This window comes from Phoca vitulina, unplaced genomic scaffold (genome assembly GCF_004348235.1).
Source record: "Phoca vitulina isolate PV1807 unplaced genomic scaffold, GSC_HSeal_1.0 scaffold7, whole genome shotgun sequence".
Taxonomy (NCBI): Eukaryota; Metazoa; Chordata; class Mammalia; order Carnivora; family Phocidae; genus Phoca; species Phoca vitulina.
This window is the reverse complement of record NW_022589710.1, coordinates 32,943,932-32,963,595: the sequence shown is the minus strand read 5'-3', so window position 1 is coordinate 32,963,595 and position 19,664 is coordinate 32,943,932. Positions and strand designations below refer to the sequence as shown.

Sequence of the window (19,664 nt, the reverse complement as noted above, 5' to 3'; positions counted from 1 at the left end):
AGTGTCTTTGCTATTGAATGAACAAACATCTCTTTTAGTGTTTACAGATTGGTTTTGGCAGGTAAAGACCTTCTCCTGTTGGTTTCTTAGACTGATGGGATTACTTCTAGAATTGCAGTCATGCTGGGTTAGGGTTGGTTTTGAGGCTGTCACTTTGTCTACATTGGGATCTGTGGTTGGTGTGGTTGTTATGAGGGGCTCAGGCAGGTATGATCCTTCTGGTCCCTGGGTGCTTGAGAATGCTTCCTGTACTTCATTCAGTTAGATAGCACTGGGACGAAGGTCTGCTTCAGGTTCCACAGTTGGTCCTCAGTCAGCAGGCCTATTACCAAGTGTGTTGACTGGTGTGGCTCCCACTTAGGAACCTGGTAGAGCTACTGCCTAGTCACAGGATGGATCTGTGGGTGGTCAGGACTGGCCCTAGACTGTGGCCAGGAGGGGCTGGAACTGAGCCTCTGAGATGTTTCAGGTTCCACAATCAGGTTCTACAATCTTGAGGTCTGTAGTCCTGGCTCTGAAGGTACAGATAAGCATGTCTTCCACCAGTTCCCTGGGTGGACTGGAGTACTCCCTGACTGTAGCTGGAGGGACTGGAGCCAAGTATAGGGCCCTTTTAGGATCTATAGGGGTACATATAGGAGTACCTATTTTTGGGTTCCAGGGCTGGCAGGTCTGCTGATGGCTTTTGGCTATGAGAGACCTAGAACCAAGTATATGGCTTTTTAGAATCTACTAGGGTGCAGATAGGAGTGTCTTCCACTGGGAACTCCCACTGAGGGCAGTACTGCTGACAAACTATGGCTGTGAGGGGGTTGGAACCAAGGATAAGACCCTTTCAGGATCTTCAGGGACACAGACAGGAGTATCTCCTGCTGGGTCCCTGTGTGAGCAGGACTCTTTGGTGACTGTGGCTGCGATGGGCTGGAGCCCAGTTAGAGGGCCCTTTCAGAATCTATAGTCTGAATGAGTTTGGCAGTCTAACCTCCAGGGTCTCCTATACTGCAGACATAGGGACTGGAGCTGGTTCAGGGTCACTTCAGGGTCCATAGCTGGACTAAGGTATGTATGTCTATTACCTGACAAACAGGTGGGCATGACTCTTTCTGGGTCCTTTGGTGTATGGTGCTAGTAACAGACCCAAAGCCAAATGGGGTTGTAGCTGAGTTTTCAGGGGGTACTGAACTGTTTACAGGTCTATAGCCAGGACCAGTTAGTGACTTAGCCACCAGGATGTGAGCCTGCCTTCTCAAAATGACTCTCCTCAGTCTTGGACTACACCAGGATTTCACAGTTTTCTACCTGGATCCCAAAGCTCCCACAAACACACTTTTGTCCATGGATGGATGCTAAATTATTATTTTTGATGGGGCAATACACATGAGGGATATTTTATTCTGTCATCTTGCTGACATCATGCCAATTTTTATATTTTAATTAAAAACACACATACAAAATCTAGATTGCAATACCCTTTATATTTAAAGATGGGTCTTAAGAGGAGAAGGTAGAGACTAAAGTAATAGATTTGGACTTCACTGGCATTTGAAATCATGGAAATAGATAAGATAGCCCAGGGAAATATATAGAGCAAAAAGAAGAGAAAGCTAGAGTACACTATGATCCAAGGAATAGGCAGAGGGTGGAACTGGTGAAAGAGACTGTTACTTTGTCATTTTTAGACCTTGCTTCAATCTAAAAAGGATTTGAAATAATTTGTATAACACCACAGTGTTAAAAGAAAACTAAATATAAAAATCAAGGCTATAGGGATGTAAGGATAATGTAGGAAGATGAAGCCTTTGATTAGGATAGAAATTGTTATTACATGGTCTTGCACATTTGTTAAATATAGGTACAGATTAGGCTTTGGAATTCCTAGTAGTAGTCAAGTCATTGTGGAAATGTGATCAGTTTGAGATTCAGAGTATTCATTTAAAAAACAGTTCAATTTTTCAAAAGCGGCCCTAACAGGGTCCTCCCTGAGTTTTGGGGAGGTGAGTTCCTAGAGAACAGGACTTTGCATGAGGGCAGACTGGGCAGGAGATGCCGTGGACCCCACTCTTGGGGAGGGTTCTGGCAGATGCCTCCTTAGCCAGAGCTTGGAACAGACTCAGAGCCAGCAAAGTGAGTTCAATGGCTGAGGTGAGGTGAGGTATCCTACCTCATAACCCAATTCAGACTACTTTCCTCTGTCCTCTCTGAAAAAAAGAAATAAAGGAAGAAAGGAGGGAGGGGAAGAAGGGAGGAAGGAAGGAAGGAGCGAGGAGCCCAGTTCCGTTGTTTAGGATAAGCAGAGGTTTTTCCTGGTAATGAGATTTGAGAGAAATTTCTCCCCTGAGTTCCCATAAAAGGGGAATTATGCAGTGTGGTAGTCAGTTATCTTCAGTGGCCTCCCCAAAATAAACACAATATATATATTACTTCTCCTTAAAACATCTTTCAATGCAAGCCATGGCTATAAAACATTATTAAAATGTTTCTATGAGGGGCTAAAACAAAGCAGTTTAAATATGTACCTCTCTAATAGTGTTTGTTGTGGATGACTTCTTTTAGGCAGCCAAAGATATTAAAGTGAAAATAGGTCTTTCTTAAACCAAACACATAGGTTGATTGAATTGACTCAATACCAGATATGTATAAAAGAAAAGACTCCATTTGCTGGTATCATGGGTACTGAAGGAAATAGAGGTACCAGCTTCTTGTTTCTCCTAATCTTCCATTCTAGACATTCATGAAGACTAGTATTGTTGGCAACAGATGAGATAGTCAGGTTAAGCTGGTCTCTGCTAAAGTCCCTCTGTGGAGTATATAAGAAATGTGGTATGCTAATTTCATCTGAAACTGGTGACTCAGACTTAGTTTTCTAATAGGTATTTCCCTCTTCCCTGGACCATTTCCCCAAGAATTGAGAGATTAATTAGCAAATGTGCATTTAGAGGAATAAAAGTTTGTTTTGGGCTCAACTCCTTTATTTTGCAAAAGGGGACAGAGTTTAGTATATTAAATTAAAACATTCAGAAGATTCAGATCTGCTGACCAGTACAATACTGTTATCCTTAGTTTTTTTCTCAGTATAAAAGCATTTGTGAAAACTGTTCTTGTTTTCTCATCTGCTAAGATGAGATAATCATTTTAGTATCTTTAAATAAATTTCCCCATATAGTATGTCTTGATTTAGAAAATTTACAGAATTCCGAGGAACGTAAGGACTATATATTTTTAGAAAACTTTCAATGAATATTATTTCTTGAAACTAAGTATTTGATAAGAATTGGGTAAAAAGAGGATCTAAAAATATATTTCCTATAATGAACCTGGATTGAACATTTTCATTGCTGTAGATTAGAATTGGCAGACTTTTTTTTTTTTAAAGATTTTATTTATTTATATGACAGAGAGAGACACAGCGAGAGAAGGAACACAAACAGGGGGAGTGGGAGAGGGAGAAGCAGGCTTCCTGTAGAGCAGGGAGCCCGATGTGGGGCTCGATCCCAGGACCCTGGGACCATGACCTGAGCTGAAGGCAGACACTTAACGACTGAGCCACCCAGGCACCCCAGACTTTTTTTTTTATTAAGGGCCAGAGAGTAAACATTTTAGGCTTTATGGGTTATACAGTCTCTGCTGATACTCAGCCCTGCTGTTGTAATGCAAGAACAACTTTAGACACCGTGTAAATGAATGACTGTGGTCTAATAAAACTTTATTTATGGATATTATAGCTTGAATTTCATATAATTTTAATGTCATGAGATATTATTATTTTGACTTTTCAATAATTTTAAAATGCAAAAATTATTCTTAGCTCACGGGCCATACAAAAACAGGTGGCAGGTTAAATTTGGCCCATAGGTTAACAAAAGTCAAATGAGAAGGAAGAGTTAAAATCCTTTTGCAAGAATCAACTGTCCACTAAAGACTTGTGCCCAAAGAGGTGACGATCCACCTCTACCTGAGTTGGACTGGAGGAGCTCCTCCAAACAGTGCTGAAATTTTCTTCATAAAATAGTTACGGAGTATATAAGAATGATTGTGGGGGCACCTGGGTGGCTCAGTTGGTTAAGCATCTGCCTTCGGCTCAGGTCATGATCTCAGGGTCCTAGGATCGAGCCCCACATCAGGCTCCCTGCTCGGCGGGAAGCCTGCTTCTCCCTCTCCTACTCCCCCCGCTTGTGTTCCCTCTCTCGCTGTCTCTCTCTCTGTGTCAAATAAATTAAAAAAAAAAAAAAAAAGAATGATTGTGAACCCAGAGTTCTAACACATAAAACATGACTTCTTATCAAAATGTCAGCTTAGAGAGTTGAAAATTTAAAAAGCAGAGTTATAGGGGAGGGGGGTGGGAGGATGGGTTAGCCTGGTGATGGGTATTGAGGAGGGCACATTCTGCATGGAGCACTGGGTGGTATGCACAAACAATGAATCATGGAACACTATATCTAAAACTAATGATGTAATGTATGAGGATTAACATAACAATAAAAAATTAAAATAATAAAAAAATAATACAACAAAAAATAAAAAAATAAAAAAATAAAAAGCAGAGTTATAGAGGTAGGTGAACTGGGGAGAGTACAAACTGAAAGCCTCAGGGAGGATAAAGATCAGGAAGTCATTGGAAGAACCAGGTTCTCATTGTAGTTTTGATTTGTATTTCCCTGATGATGAGTGATGTTGAGCATCTTTTCATGTATCTGGTGGTCATCTGTATATTTTCTTTGGAAAAATGTCTGTTCATGTGTTCTGCCCATTTTTAATTGGATTATTCATTTTTGGGTGTTGAGTTTTATAAGTTCTTTATATATTTTGGATTCTAACCCTTTATCAGATATGTCATTTGCAAATATCTTCTTCCATTCCGTAGGTTGCCTTTTAGTTTTGTTGTTTCCTTCATTGTGCAGAAGCTTTTTATCTTTTTATTTTGATGAAGTCCCAAATATCAACAACAGAAACAGTAGGTGTTGGCAAGGATGTGGAGAAAGGGGAACCCTCCTGCACTGTTGGTAGAAATGTAAGCTGGTGCAGCTACCCTGGAAAACAGTATGGAGGCTCCTCAGAAAGTTAAAAATAGAACTCCCCTGTGATCCAGCAATTGAACTACTGGGTATTTACTCAAAGAATACAAAAATACTAATTCAAAGGGATACATGCACCCCAATGTTTATAGCAGCATTTTCTACAATAGCCAAATTATGGAAACAGCCCAAGTATCCATCAACTGATGAATGGATAAAGAAGATGTGGTACCTATATACAATGGAATATTACTTAGCCATAAAAAGGAAATCTTGCCATTTGCAATGACATGGATGGAGCTAGAGAGTATTATGCTAAGCGAAGAAAATCAGAGAAAGACAAATACCATATGACTTCACTTGTATGTGGAATTTAAAAAACAAATGAACAAAGGGGGATAAAAGAGTGAGGGAGGCAAACCAAGAAACAGACTCTTAACTATAGAGAACAAACTGTTGGCTTCCAGAGGGGAGATAGGTGGGGGTATGGGTTAAATAGGTGATGAGGATTAAGGAGTCCACTTGTTGTGAGGAGTACTGGGTGATGAATGAAATCACTATATTGTACACCTGAAACTAGTATCACAGTGTATGTTAACTAACTGGAATCTAAATAAAAACTTAAAAAAAACCCTCTAGGTTCTGCAGTATCAATTAGGATGAGAAATAAAAAGAGATCACTGAATTAGACAATTAGATCATTGGTGACCTTGGGAAGGGCAGTTTCATTTCCTTTTTTTTGGTGGGGGGAAAGGGCAAGTTTCTTTGGAATGGTGGGAATAAAAGTTAAATTGGAGAGGATTAAGGAATGAATAACTGTGAGGTAGTGAAGAGAAAGAGGAAAGAGTTGAAAAGTGTGATGGAGTAAAGGAAAATTTGAAAGGCAGAGAGTATTGAGGGAAACAGGGATAAGTTGGCATTTGACTTGCCTTTTATGTTTAACTTGTTAGACTTTAACAGGTGACACTTAGAAAGTTTTTAGATATATTCTTGTTATATTGACATCATTTCTTTTAATTTTAACAGAAAAATGTACCATGGTTATATATGTCAGTATAAGGATGTTTTGAAGCAATATCAGTTAAAATACTCAGAAACACCCCTTTCACATGAATATTATGAGAAGAAAAGAGAACATGAAGAAATTCAAAATAGAGTGTTGGCAAGTACTGAACAACTAAAAATGAATGAAACTATCTTTATGGAATTTCTAGGTATTAATATTTTTGTTATATGTTGTTTAAATAATGGTATCTATTTATAATGAAAAAAATAATGAATAAAACTAAAATATGATTTTGTTTTTCAGTGCCTGCTCCTTTTCCATCACTTGCTAAATGGACATTACATATGTATCCACAAAATATTTCTACTTAGAATTTTTATTATAAGTATTATTTCTGTATTTTAATTGTTATTATGATTCCCTGGTAAGAAACAAATTGATTTGGGTTTTTTTTGTTTGTTTAATTAAAAAAAAACAGCGGTTACTTTAAAGATCTTTTGGTGATGCAGAAGAGACCGTTTCCAACCCTCTGCCTCAGAGCAGAGAGATCGCAGCCTGAAGGAAGGGAAAAACGAAGGGGGGGAAATCAGAGGGAGAGATGAACCATGAGAGACTATGGCCTCTGAGAAACAAACTGAGGGTTTTAGGGGGGGGGGATGGGTAGCCCAGTGATGGGTATTAAGGAGGGCACGTACTGCATGGAGCACTGGGTGTTATACGAAAACAATGAATTGTGGATCACCACATCAAAAACTAATGATGTATGGTGACTAACACAATAAAATAACATTAAAAAAATTAAAAATTAAAAAATTAAAAGGTCATTTGGGATTAGTTTTCATATATGTGCATGTGATGAGAAGCAAGCAATTTTAATGAGAATAAAGTGGTATATGTGTTGACTTTAAGTGGTGTATCTTGGCAACCAAACCAATGAAAAAGTCATCTTGCTCTGTCTTACCAAAGAAAGAGTTCTAGTTAAATCAGGATGGAAGGTGGTGAGGAGGTGAGTCACAATTATCTACTCATCTATAGAAATTCATTGGGTACCTACCTTGTGCCAGGTAATCCTTGAGAAGTTACAGAGTTTTTTGCAAGGAGCTCACAGTTTAGTAGGGGAGACAGACATGTAAACAATTAATTCTAATACAGTGGCATTGTATTAGATGATTAAGTAATTCTTAATTGGTCTAAGTCTCATCTGTTTGTCCAGGAGATCTTCCCTGATGATGAACTTAGAACTTTAATCCTCTTCCAACCTCTACAATCCTTCATATGCTTTCCTATCAGATTATAACTCCACTGTTTATACTAAATCTTCTTTATCCCTGCATTCTACCTTACTTCATTCTGCTTCATCCTAAATCATCCTTTTAACTCCTTTGCTGCTTGCTCTCTTCATGTTTAGGTTTTAGTTTATTCTGTTTTTAGTTGTTTATTTCCTGCCTATCTGTGTTGTAACTTCTCAGTGGGAAGAGGCAGAGGTTGGTTGATGCACGAGGTATAGCAGAAATTTAGGAAGTTTGATGTAGGAAGGGATGAGATACAAGATTATGTGAGAAACAAGAAGAGGTGATGGAGGTAGGGAAAGTTGAAGATTAAGATTTAAATGTCTATATCTAAAAATTTTAATTGATACTTACTTTTATAACAATATAGCATCATAAATAATGTTCGTCTGAAATTCTTATGTTCTAGCATATATATTATGTATTTTAAGGCAGAGTAGGAATTATTCTGTCTTAAGTAGACAGATTTTCTCTGGAGTTCTTGTTCACTACTACTATTCTATTAATTTTTAAGTTCTCCTAAATGGTTTGTAGAGTAACTTAGGAAATTGTAGTAGTTAATAACTATGCAGGATGTCTGTTAACAGCTGAGAAATTCTGTACTTGAAATTGGGTATATGGGTGCCTGGGTGGCTCAGTCATTAAGCGTCTGCCTTTGGCTCAGGTCATGATCCCAGGGTCCTTGGATCGGGCCCCGTGTCAGGCTCCCTGCTCAGTGGGGAGCCTGCTTCTCCTTCTCCCCCTGTTTGTATTTCCTCTCTCACTGCCTCTCTCTCTCTGTCAAATAAATAAAATCTTAAAAAAAATCTTTGAAATTGGGTATAAATCTAGTTCAAGCAGAAAGCCCAGATAGAAGATCTAGCTGTCTTCTGAGTCCTGCAGGCTGCACTGATGAAACTTACAGAGCAAGAAAAGGGAAATTGGGTGGATTTTAATTAATTAATTAATATTTTTAAAAGATTTACTTATTTATTTATTCTTGGGGGTGAGGTTCAGAGGGAGAGAGAGAATCCCAAGCAGACGCTCTGCTGAGCGCAGAGCCCTGCTGTGGGCTTGATCCCATGGCCCTGAGACCACAACCTGAGCCAAAATCAAGATTCAGACACCCAGCTGATTGAGCCACCCAGGCACCCTGGTTGGATTTTTAAATGTCGACTTTGGAACAAATAAACAATGGAAACACAAGAAGTTAAATTTGGACCTGAATTGATTATGTATTATTAGTCATGCCAAATGACATGATGAACTTGGGTAAAAAAAAAAAAAGCAAAAAACTACTATGTGAAATATTTAAGTAAAAGAAAAAATTCTAACATTTTTTGGATGAAAAGTTTTTAAGCTCAATATATAACATAGGTAAGCAATAAATTATCTTTGTCAGTTTGCCAAATGTTTACGTTAGTTTTACCTCTATTTTCAGATACTGTTATTAATATTGCTTATTGTTTATATGGAACATATATAAAGTTACATAATATTAACTATTTCTGATATGGTACGTATATTACAAATGTAAAATTTACTTGCATAACATAGTTCCTTAACATAAAAGGGCTAACATGAGATGTAAAACACAAGATATTCTTAAACATGCCAGCAATTATTCCAAAAGTTCATCTGAATTGAAGGAAGAAGTAGATGAAGTGGAAATAGAAATTAATTATTTAAACCAGGTATATATTTTGTAATATGTTTCTATAAATGTACTAATGTATAAGTATAATGCTGTGTTAACTGACAGTCTTAGAAGAGCTATTTCTAAAGAGGCTAAATATGGAGAAAGACTTAAGAAAATTTATTTATCTCAGATTACCTTTGGAGCCAATATGTGTTTTAGGTACTGAGCATATTTAGTTATGAGTTTTAGGGAATAGTTTTTCTTTGGCAGCTGAAAAAAGATGAATAAAGTACAAGATACAGCTTAATAACAGGAACTTAAAGGCACTAAAAGGGCTACAACAGTGTTGTCAAAAAAGAGAACAAGACAGTAAATTGTTTAAAGAATTTAATCTTGAAAATCTGTGGCTGTAATCTGTATAGAACTAGGCTAGAACTAGTTCAGCCTTTAAGATTGATGGTGCATGATATTTTCTTGAATACATTTTTACTGTCCTCTACTGAAATGGCTTTCATTGACTGAAAACCCATCAAAGTTATTTCCAAATTCTGAGAAAAAAATTGAACAGCTAATTTTCTGAATTTTTTGAAAGTTGTGTTAAAGAAGATATATTAACCATTCATAGGCATAAGGTTCCAAATAACAATAAAATCGTTTTAATAATAACACAGTAGATGCTACTTCCTTTAAAATATATGGTAACTATGTCTATATGTAGGGAATTGATATCTACTTTGCTTCTGACCTTTTTAAAAAAGAAGATGGAAGTTCATTGAATCTAGGTTTGCTAATGGAGTTGTAAGGAAAAGTTAAAGGAGTATGATTTATTGTTAATTTTGACCCAGTTTTAGCAACTTTCACTAAAAGATAGCTGTTGCCACAAAAACATAAATCCTGTGATTATATAGAAAAACTCATATTCATTAGTTAAGATGAAACATATGTTCCTTAATGCTTCACAGATAATTATTTTGTTTTGCTTTGTCATTTTTCTTTTTAGCAGATTGCAAGACTCCATGAAACTAAGAATCTTGCAGAAACTCTGGAAGAAAAAAATAAAAATATAGAAAAGATAAAGGAATTGAAAGAAAGGTATAGGTAAACTTTATTTTTTATAAAGATTTTATTTATTTAGTTAGAGAGCATGCACGAGTGGGGGGGAGGGACACAGGGAGAAGGAGAGAATCTCAAGCAGACTACACACTGAGCATGGAGCTGAACCCGTGGCTCCATCTCATGATCCTGAGATCATGACCTGAGCCAAGATCAAGAGTTGGATGGTCAACTGACCAAGCCACCCAGGCACCCCTAGGTAAACTTTAAAATGGGATTTTATGTCAATAGTTATTCTGCATCTAAGCATTTGATTCTATATTCTGTATTCTTTTTAAAAAATATTTTATTTATTTATTTGACAGAGAGGGAGATAGCAAGAGCAGGAACACAAGCAGGGGGAGTGGGAGAGGGAGAAGCAGGCTTCCCGCGGAGCAAGGAGCCCAATGCAGGGCTTGATCCCAGGACCCTGGGATCACGACCTGAGCCGAAGGCAGACGCTTAACGACAGCCACCCAGGCGCCCCGCTATATTCTATATTCTATCCCAAGCCACCAATATTCATATATTCATATGTATATCTATATACATTTTTATGCAGGCTTTTTCTGCTTATTCTTGAAAAATACTGATTTTACCCTTAAATATTATAGATTAACATTCAAATATGCTTGTTATTTAGTAAGGCCAAGGATAACGTGTAGAGAGAAATAAGATAGCAGTAGCACATTTGCTGTTTTATAGCCTGTCATTGTACATTTCATCCAGTTTTCAATGATGGATCACCAGTAGGAGTAAAACAGAGGAACACTTGTGGGAACAGCATTGTATTTACCTTTTTATCACCCCGTCACCAGCTTGACCGTTCTTATTTTGCCACAGAGAGTGAAGATGAGTCAAAATGCTGCTGAATCTGTGGCCTTGTCTTTCATCCTAATGGTGCTAAAAGAGACATCAGTGGTGGAGGCATTTAAAAAAAGATTGATTTTGTCTGTTATTGTGTGACAGAAAAATAGGTGTATCACTGTTGCTGTTTCTGATAAAATTTCTACTTTTTCTCTTTCTGCCTGTACCTTTTTAAATTCTTCTTAAATTTGTCTCATTAGGCTCCATTGCTCTTGTCCTGATTTTTCAACACATTCCTCTCCCAAGTTAATTTCTCGGACCCACTTCCTTGGATCTATTATTTCCTTGATCCCCCACCCCCCCACCTATTTCTCACAACCATAATTTGTCTTTAATTCTGTGAAGAAATTGATTAGAATTTCACTTCATTGACAACATTTTAATACTGTAAAAATCCTCTACATTGAGAGGAACTTACGTAACTGTTAGTCATTTTTACTCAATGTCTATTTTGATAGTTATTATAAATGACACCATTATTTAAATTATTTAACTATCAATAATTAAAATTACTTTTTTAATTTAGGAAAAATTCAATGAGTTTTTTTCTTCCAGTAAAAAACTTAAAAGACATATTTATGATTATAATATGGCTTTAGTGATTTCTGGATTCATACTAGCTGATTTGTTTCTGAATAATTATTTTTAAAGTTTGAAGTACTCTGAAATCTACAGCATGCTATTTGTGGATAAAGTTTTGGTTTAAATGTTTTTGACATGTTTAGAAATTCTTTTAAAATGATTATGTTTTAAAAAGGAGAGTGTGGTATACTGAGAAGGGTACTAGACTTAATCAAGAACAGTGTGTTTTAGCTGTGATGCCAGTAAGTAATTTAATAATATTGGCAGATCTGTTAAATTTTGGAACTCAGTTTTACTGTATGCAAAATGAGTTTAAATTATAATAGCCTATAAATATCTCTTCTAGCCTTATTTATACATTATTTTTTTGCTTACTAAATATTTAATGTAATTCACTCTTTAGACTTTTTGAAAAAGATGAACAACCTGCACTTATATTGAATAAAACCCCTCAAAACAGTCAATTATTTCTTCCATATGAATCTCAGAAATTAGACAGACTAATGAAGATGCGTTCTTCAGAACCAAGAGTTATAGGTACAGTATCTGTTAATTATTTAAAAACTTAGTTTTCTCTGCAAACACATAGAAGAAATAGAAGCAATTTTGTTATCATCTGGGGTAAGCAAGAACAGACAATACTAGAGACCAGTAGACTCAGGAAAGTACCACTTTCTGAAAGCAAGCAAGATATGCCTCTTCTATACCTGTTTTTTTCTTTGAGAGAGAAATCACTCACAAGATATTATAAGAAGTGTTCTGGTCTGGTTGCACAGCTGTCAGAGGAGGATGAATAATAATACATTTTTCATTTGAGAAGTTGTGTTATCAATATGTATAATTAAAGTGGGTAGCAGACTTGTGTTAATATTTGTGACTTAGTCACTAAGATCATGTTTCATTCAATGGATCTGCAGATTAGATTAACTACATTGTATTAGTTTAACCCCATTAGCTGTTCTTTTTCTCCCAGTCTTCTTTGGTTCCTTATTATAAAGATGTAATTTTGTAAGCTGGTTTTCATTTTACGTTCATGCTTATTGTAATAACTGTTATATAGTGAGGAATTAAGAGTTATGTAGAAATTTCATATTTCTATATTTTAATTTAAATTAAATATTCATGTAACTTAATTTTTTAAATTACAAGGTTAGGTTGAATGTTGGGCATAATATTTGATTCTATCTCTGGAATTCATTTGAAGTTGTACAATTTAATAACCTAGATAAAAAAGAAGAAAGTTCCATGAAGCAGGCAAAGCTTGCCAATATTGACTTTAGACAGAAAGAAAACAACATGCAGGTAGGCATTTGTTTTTTAATAGTATAAATTAAATATTTGCTTGCATTAAATGAGATAGTGAATGTACTGCATTTAGAACATGGGTTTGTGTGTGTGTATGTGTATATATGTGTTATAAGTATATTAACTCAGCCATTACTACAACCTCAAGATCTAAAAATCTTAAAAGAATTTCAGTATGGCAGCCTGAACATATACTGTAGCCTTCTCACTCTTAAAAATAGGAAAGATATTTAAAAATACCAAGCCCAGGGGTACCTGGGTGGCTCAGTTGGGTTAAGTGCTGACTTTTGATTTTGGCTCAGGTCATGATTTTGGCTCAGGTCATGATTTCAGGGCTGTGAGATTGAGCCCTGCATTGGGCTCTGTGCTGGACATGGAGCCTGCTTAAGATTCTCTCTCTTGGGGTAGAGAGGATTTGAGAAAAGGTGGCGGAGGAGTAGGGGTCCCTATTCCAACTGGTCCCTGGAATTGAGCTGGATATCTACCAGATCACTCTGAGCACCCACGAATTCAGCCTGAGATGTAAGCAGATAGATCTGGATCTCTACAAACAAGAGATCACAGGTGGTTGGTTTCAAGGTACAAAGTGGGAGCTGTGATTCAGGGGGCAGATACCAGAGGATAAACGGCAGCGGGAGGGAGCCTGGCCATGGGGATCCTACACCGCTGGTGATCAATAGCCTCCCGCACTGGGGACAGGGCACAGACTCGCAGACCAGTAGCGGCAGGGAAAGGACTTTAGGTGGAAATCGGAGCGGCAGGGCCAGGCCTGCGAACTGGGGGCAGCTGGCGGTTCTAGAAGCACAAAAGGCAGAAATGTGCCCCGACCTGGAGGCAGGACTGGGAGCGCTGTGGAGGGGCGCACAACCCAGGACGCTGCAGTTTATAGCAGCAGGGACAGAAATGGAGACTGGGGCTGGAGAGCTCACTGAAGAACAGACTGCAATCTCTCCACTCTGAGGCAGAGGGTTGGAAACGGTCTCTTTTTGCTCTCCCAGAAGAGACGTGGAAAGCCGCCAGGGAAAACTGCAAGAGAACAAAAGCCGCAAAAAACTGGTTCCCACTGAGCCCATCCCCCGCTACAGGGGGGCAGGGCAACTCTGCCCAAACAGGGTTGCCTGAGTAACAGCGCGGCAGGCCCCTCCCCCAGAAGACAGGCTGGGAAAACAAAAGGCCAGCAACCCTAAGGTCCCTAGAAAACAGGTGCATCTTGCTTGGGTTGTGGTCAATAATTTGGACTCTATACATTCCCTCAACCACCCATCAACAGAATGACTAGGAAGAGGAACCCCCAAATAGGAAAGACTCAGAGATTATGACTTATGCCACAGATTTACAAATGGATGCAGATACAACCAAGATGTTGGAGATGGAATTCAGGCTAGCAATTGTGAAGACAATAACTAGAATGGAGAAATCAATTAATGGCAACATAGTCTCTAAGGGCAGAAATGAAAGCTGAATTGGCAGAACTTAAAAATGCTATCAATGAGATCCAATCTAATCTAGATAATCTAACAGCTAGGGTAAGTGAGGCAGAAGAACGGATTAGTGACCTGGAAGACAATTTAATAGATAAAAAGGGAAAAGAGGCCAGGGAAAAACAACTCCAAATCGTGAAAATAGAATCAGAGAAATAAGCGACACCATGAAGCGTTCCAATGTCAGAATTACTGGAATCCCGGAGGGGTTGGTGAGAGAGAGAGGACTAGAAGATATATTTGAGCAAATTGTAGCTGAGAACTTCCCTAATCTGGGGAACGAAACAAACATTCGTGTCCTAGAGGCAGAGAGGACCCCTCCCAAAATCAAGGAAAACAGGCCAACACCCCGGCATGTAATAGTAAAACTCGCAAATCTTAGAACCAAGGAAACCATCTTAAGGGCAGTTAGGGGGAAGAGATTCCTTACGTACAGAGGGAGGGACATCAGAATAACGTCAGACCTATCCACAGAGACCTGGCAAGCCAGAAGGGGCTGAAAGACATATTCAGGGTACTAAACGAGAAGAACATGCAGCCAAGAATACTTTATCCGGCAAGACTGTCATTTAGAATGGATGGAGAGATGCAGAGCTTCCAAGACCCGCAGAACCAGAAAGAATATGTGACCACTAAGCTGGCCCTGTAAGAAATATTAAGAGGGGTTCTATAAAAGGAGAAAGACCCCAAAAGTGATATACAATAGAAATTTACAGGGACAATCTATAAAAACAAGGTCTTCACAGGCAACATGATGACAATTAATTCGTATCTTTCAATAACCACTCTCAACGTGAATGGCCTAAATGCTCCCATAAAACAGCACAGGGTTGCAGATTGGATAAAAAGACAGTACCCATCCATATGCTGTCTACAAGAGACTCATTTTGAACCTAAAGATACATCCAGACTGAAAGTGAAGGGATGGAGATCCATCTTCCATGCCAGCGGGCCTCAAAAGAAAGCTGGGGTAGCAATTCTTATATCAGACAAATTAGATTTTAAATTAAAAACTGTGGTTAGAGACACAGAAGGACACTATATCATTCTTTTTTTTTTTTTTTTAAAGATTTTATTTATTTATTTGACAGAGACACAGCGAGAGAGGGAACACAAGCAGGGGGAGTGGGAGAGGGAGAAGCAGGCTTCCCGCAGAGCAGGGAGCCTGATGCGGGGCTCTATCCCAGGACTCTGGGATCATGACCTGAGCCCAAGGCAGACACTTAACAACTGAGCCACCCAGGCGCCCGACACTATATCATTCTTAAAGGGTCTATCAACAAGAAGATCTAACAATTGTAAATATCTATGCCCCCAACATGGGAGCAGCCATCTACATAAGCCAACTGTTAACCAAAATACAGAGTCATATTGATAACAATACGTTAATTGTAGAGACCTCAATACTCCACTCTCAGCAATAGACAGATCATCTAAGCAGAAAATCAACAAAGAAACAAGAGCTTTGAATGACACACTGGACCAGATGAACCTCATAGATATTTACAGAACATTCCACCCTAAAACAACAGGATACTCATTTTTCTTGAGTGCACATGGAACTTTCTTCAGAATAGACCACATACTGGGTCACAAATCAGGTCTCAACCGATACCAAAAGATTGAGATTATTCCCTGCATATTCTCAGACCACAGTGCTCTAAAACTGGAACTCAATCACAACAAAAAATTTGGTAAAAATTCAAACACTTGGAAGCTAAAGGGATTCTGCTCAAGAATGTTTGGGTCAAACAGGAAATCAAAGAAGAACTTAAACAATTCATGGAAACTAATGAGAATGAAAGCACAACAAAAAGACAACAAAAACAACAAAAAGAAAAGGTATTCAAATTGGCAAAGAAGAAGTCAAACTCTCTCTTTTCGCAGATGACATGATACTTTATGTGGAAAACCCAAAAGACTCCACCCCCAAGTTACTAGAACTCATACAGCAGTTCAGTAATGTGGCAGGATACAAAAGCAATGCACAGAAATCAGTTGTTTTCTTATACACTAACAATGCAACTGTAGAAAGAGAAATTAGAGAAACGATTCCATTTACAATAGCACCAAAACCCATAAAATACCTCGGAATAAACCTGACCAAAGAGGTAAAGGATCTATATTCTAGGAACTACAGAACACTCATGAAAGAAATTGAAGAAGACACAAAAAGATGGAAAAACATTCCATGCTCCTGGATCAGAAGAATAAACATTGTTAAAATGTCTATGCTACCCAGAGCAATCTATACCTTCAATGCCATCCCGATCAAAATTCCAATGACATTTTTCAAAGTGCTGGAACAAACAATCCTAAAATTTGTATGGAATCAGAAAAGACCCCAAATCGCCAAGGAAGTCTTGAAAAAGAAAAACAAAGCTGGGGGCATCACGTTGCCCGATTTCAAGCTATATTACAAAGCTGTGATCACCAAGACAGCATGGTACTGGCACAAAAACAGACATATAGACCAATGGACCAGAATAGAGAACCCAGGCATGGACCCTCAACTCTATGGTCAAATAATCTTTGACAAGGCAGGAAAAAACATGCAATGGAAAAAAAGACAGTCTCTTCAATAAATGGTGCTGGGAAAATTGGACAGCCACATGTAGAAGAATGAAACTCGACCATTCTCTAACACCATTCACAAAGATAAACTCAAAGTGGATGAAAGACCTCAATGTGAGACAGGAATCCATCAAAACCCTAGAGGAGAACATAGGCAGTAACCTCTTTGACATCGCCCACAGCAACTTCTTTCAAGATACATCTCCAAAAGCTAGTGAAACAAAAGCAAAAATGAACTTTTGGGACTTCATCAAGATAAAAAGCTTCTGCACAGCAAAGGAAACAGTCAACAAAACAAAGAGGCAACCCACGGAATGGGAGAAGATATTTGCAAATGACACTACAGATAAAGGGCTGGTATCCAAGATCTAAAAAGAACTTCTCAAACTCAACACCCAAAAAACAAATAATCAAGTCAAAAAGTGGGCCGAAGATATGAAAAGACACTTCTCTGAAGAAGACATACAAATGGCTAACAGACACATGAAAAAATGTTCATCATCATTAGCCATCAGGGAAATTCAAATCAAAACCACATTGAGATACCACCTCACACCAGTTAGAATGGAAAAAATGGACAAGGAAAGAAACAACAAATGTTGGAGAGGTTGTGGAGAAAGGGGAACCCTCTTACACTGTTGGTGGGAATGCAAGTTGGTATAGCCACTTTGGAAAACAGTGTGGAGGTGCCTCAAAAAAATTAAAAATAGAGCTACCCTATGACCCAGCAATTGCACTACTGGGTATTTACCCCAAAGACACAGATGTAGCGAAAAGAAGGGCCATATGCACCCCGATGTTCTTAGCAGCAATGTCCGCAATAGCCAAACTGGGGAAAGAGCCGAGATGCCCTTCAACAGATGAATGGATAAAGAAGATGTGGTCCATACATACAATGGAATATTACTCAGCCATCAGAAAAGATGAATACCCAACTTTTACATCAACATGGATGGGACTGGAGGAGATTATGCTAAGTGAAATAAGTCAAGCAGAGAAAGTCAATTATCATATGGTTTCACTTATTTGTGGAACATAAGGAATAGCATGGAGGATATTAGGAGAAGGAAGGGAAAAATGAAGGGGGGGAAATCGGAGGGAGAGATGAACCATGAGAGACTCTGGACTCTGAGAAACAAACAGGGTTTTAGAGGGGAGGGGGGTGGGGGGATGGATTAGCCCGGTGATGGGTATTAAGGAGGGCACGTACTGCATGGAGCACTGGGTGTTATACGAAAACAATGGATCGTGGATCACCACATCAAAAACTAATGATGTATGGTGACTAACATAATCTAATAAAATAAAATAAAATAAATTAAAAAAAGATTCTCTCCCTCTCCCTCTGCTCCTCCCCAATGCTTGTATGCACACACACACTCTCTCTCAGAAAAAAAAAAAAAAAATACCAAGCCCTGTGTCCAGTAGACCAAAAACATATTTCTGAAGGAGGAAACAGGATTGGATTGAAGAGGGAAATTGTGGCCCATGACTTGCATAGAATACTCTTGCAGAAGGTATAGGTGTGAGGATAATAAATAAGGTAATTGATTGGGTTACTTCAGTGGAAGTTAGTTAGTTAATATCAGTTCATCTCATATCCCCTCTGCCTTTGGGCAGTCATCAGCAATGGGATGACTGTCTCCAGGCGGAAGCAGTAAGTATGGGATCTTGGGTTAGAGAGATAGATGGTACTCCAGGGGGTTCATGATGCTCATGAAAAACAAGGAACATACCACTCAGAAAGCTAGTTTATGGTGTGGCACATCTCCATCTTCCCCCATTCTTCCTAAAAGTAGTCCATAGGGAAATTCTCAATGAAAAATATGATTGTCTTTCATTAATTCATAATTAATACATACTGACAGAGATGTAGTGGTAACCAAAGTAATTAGTGAAACATTAATTCTGAATATGTATTAATTACAAAAATTTTAAAATCTAGTACTAAAATTTCAGATGAGATCAATATGGGTTGAAGGTGGGAAGATAAATGAGGGAAAAAAAGTTTACCCAAGTTCTTTTTTTTTGTTTGGGGATGGAGGTAGAGGAAGAAATGAATACTGATTTACTTATATATTGTTGGAAAAATGTGAATTCATGCATGTATATTAAGCATGTAAGGGTAACCAACATAAATAAAATGAAGTGTGTAAGTTTTAAAATAGAAGAAAAAAGATGAAACAGAAAACTTAATCAGTCCAACAAAAGGCAGGAATGGAAGGGTGGATAAAATAGCTAGAACACATTATAAATAGAAAATAAATAAGATGCCATAAATAGTTCCAAACAAATCTGTAATCAGAAATGTGACAGAGGTGCTTCTGTGGAATATATATACAAATATAGCCATATACCTTTTTTCCTCTTCCAAGTTTTAAAATTCCAGTTAGTTAACATACAGTGTAATATTAGTTTCTTTCAGGTGTAGGATTTAGTGATTCATCACTTACATACAACACCCAGTGCTCATCACAATAAGTGCCCTCCTTAATACCTATCACCCATTTAACCCATTCCCCTGTCCACCTTCCCTCCAGCAACCCTCAGTTTGTCCTCTATAGTTTATAAAGAGTCTGTTTTATGGTTTGCCTCTCTCTTTTTTAACCCCCAATGTTCATCTGTTTTGTCTCTTAAATTCCACATATGAGTGAAATCATATGGTATTTGTCTTTCTCTATTTCACTTAGCATAATACTCTCTAGCTCCATCCACGTCATTGCAAATAGCAAGATTTCATTCTTTTTTTTTTATAGCTGAGTAATACTCCATTTCTGTGTGTGTGTGTGTGTGTGTGTGTATGTGTATGTGTGTATGAATATCTGTCTCCTTTATCCA

The 19,664-nt window shown here is 38.0% G+C and overlaps 1 protein-coding gene across 1 annotated transcript in view; it reads left to right on the top strand.

The window, feature by feature from the left end:
- CUNH14orf39 (chromosome unknown C14orf39 homolog) overlaps nt 1-19,664 on the top strand; it is a 63,566-nt gene that overhangs the window by 19,440 nt on the left and 24,462 nt on the right. The window contains exons 5-10 of the mRNA XM_032404609.1: nt 6,039-6,226; nt 6,322-6,364; nt 8,860-8,980; nt 9,926-10,017; nt 11,870-12,003; nt 12,692-12,768. Coding sequence (XP_032260500.1) covers nt 6,039-6,226; nt 6,322-6,364; nt 8,860-8,980; nt 9,926-10,017; nt 11,870-12,003; nt 12,692-12,768 — 655 coding nt within the window. The remainder of the gene's footprint in view (nt 1-6,038; nt 6,227-6,321; nt 6,365-8,859; nt 8,981-9,925; nt 10,018-11,869; nt 12,004-12,691; nt 12,769-19,664) is intronic.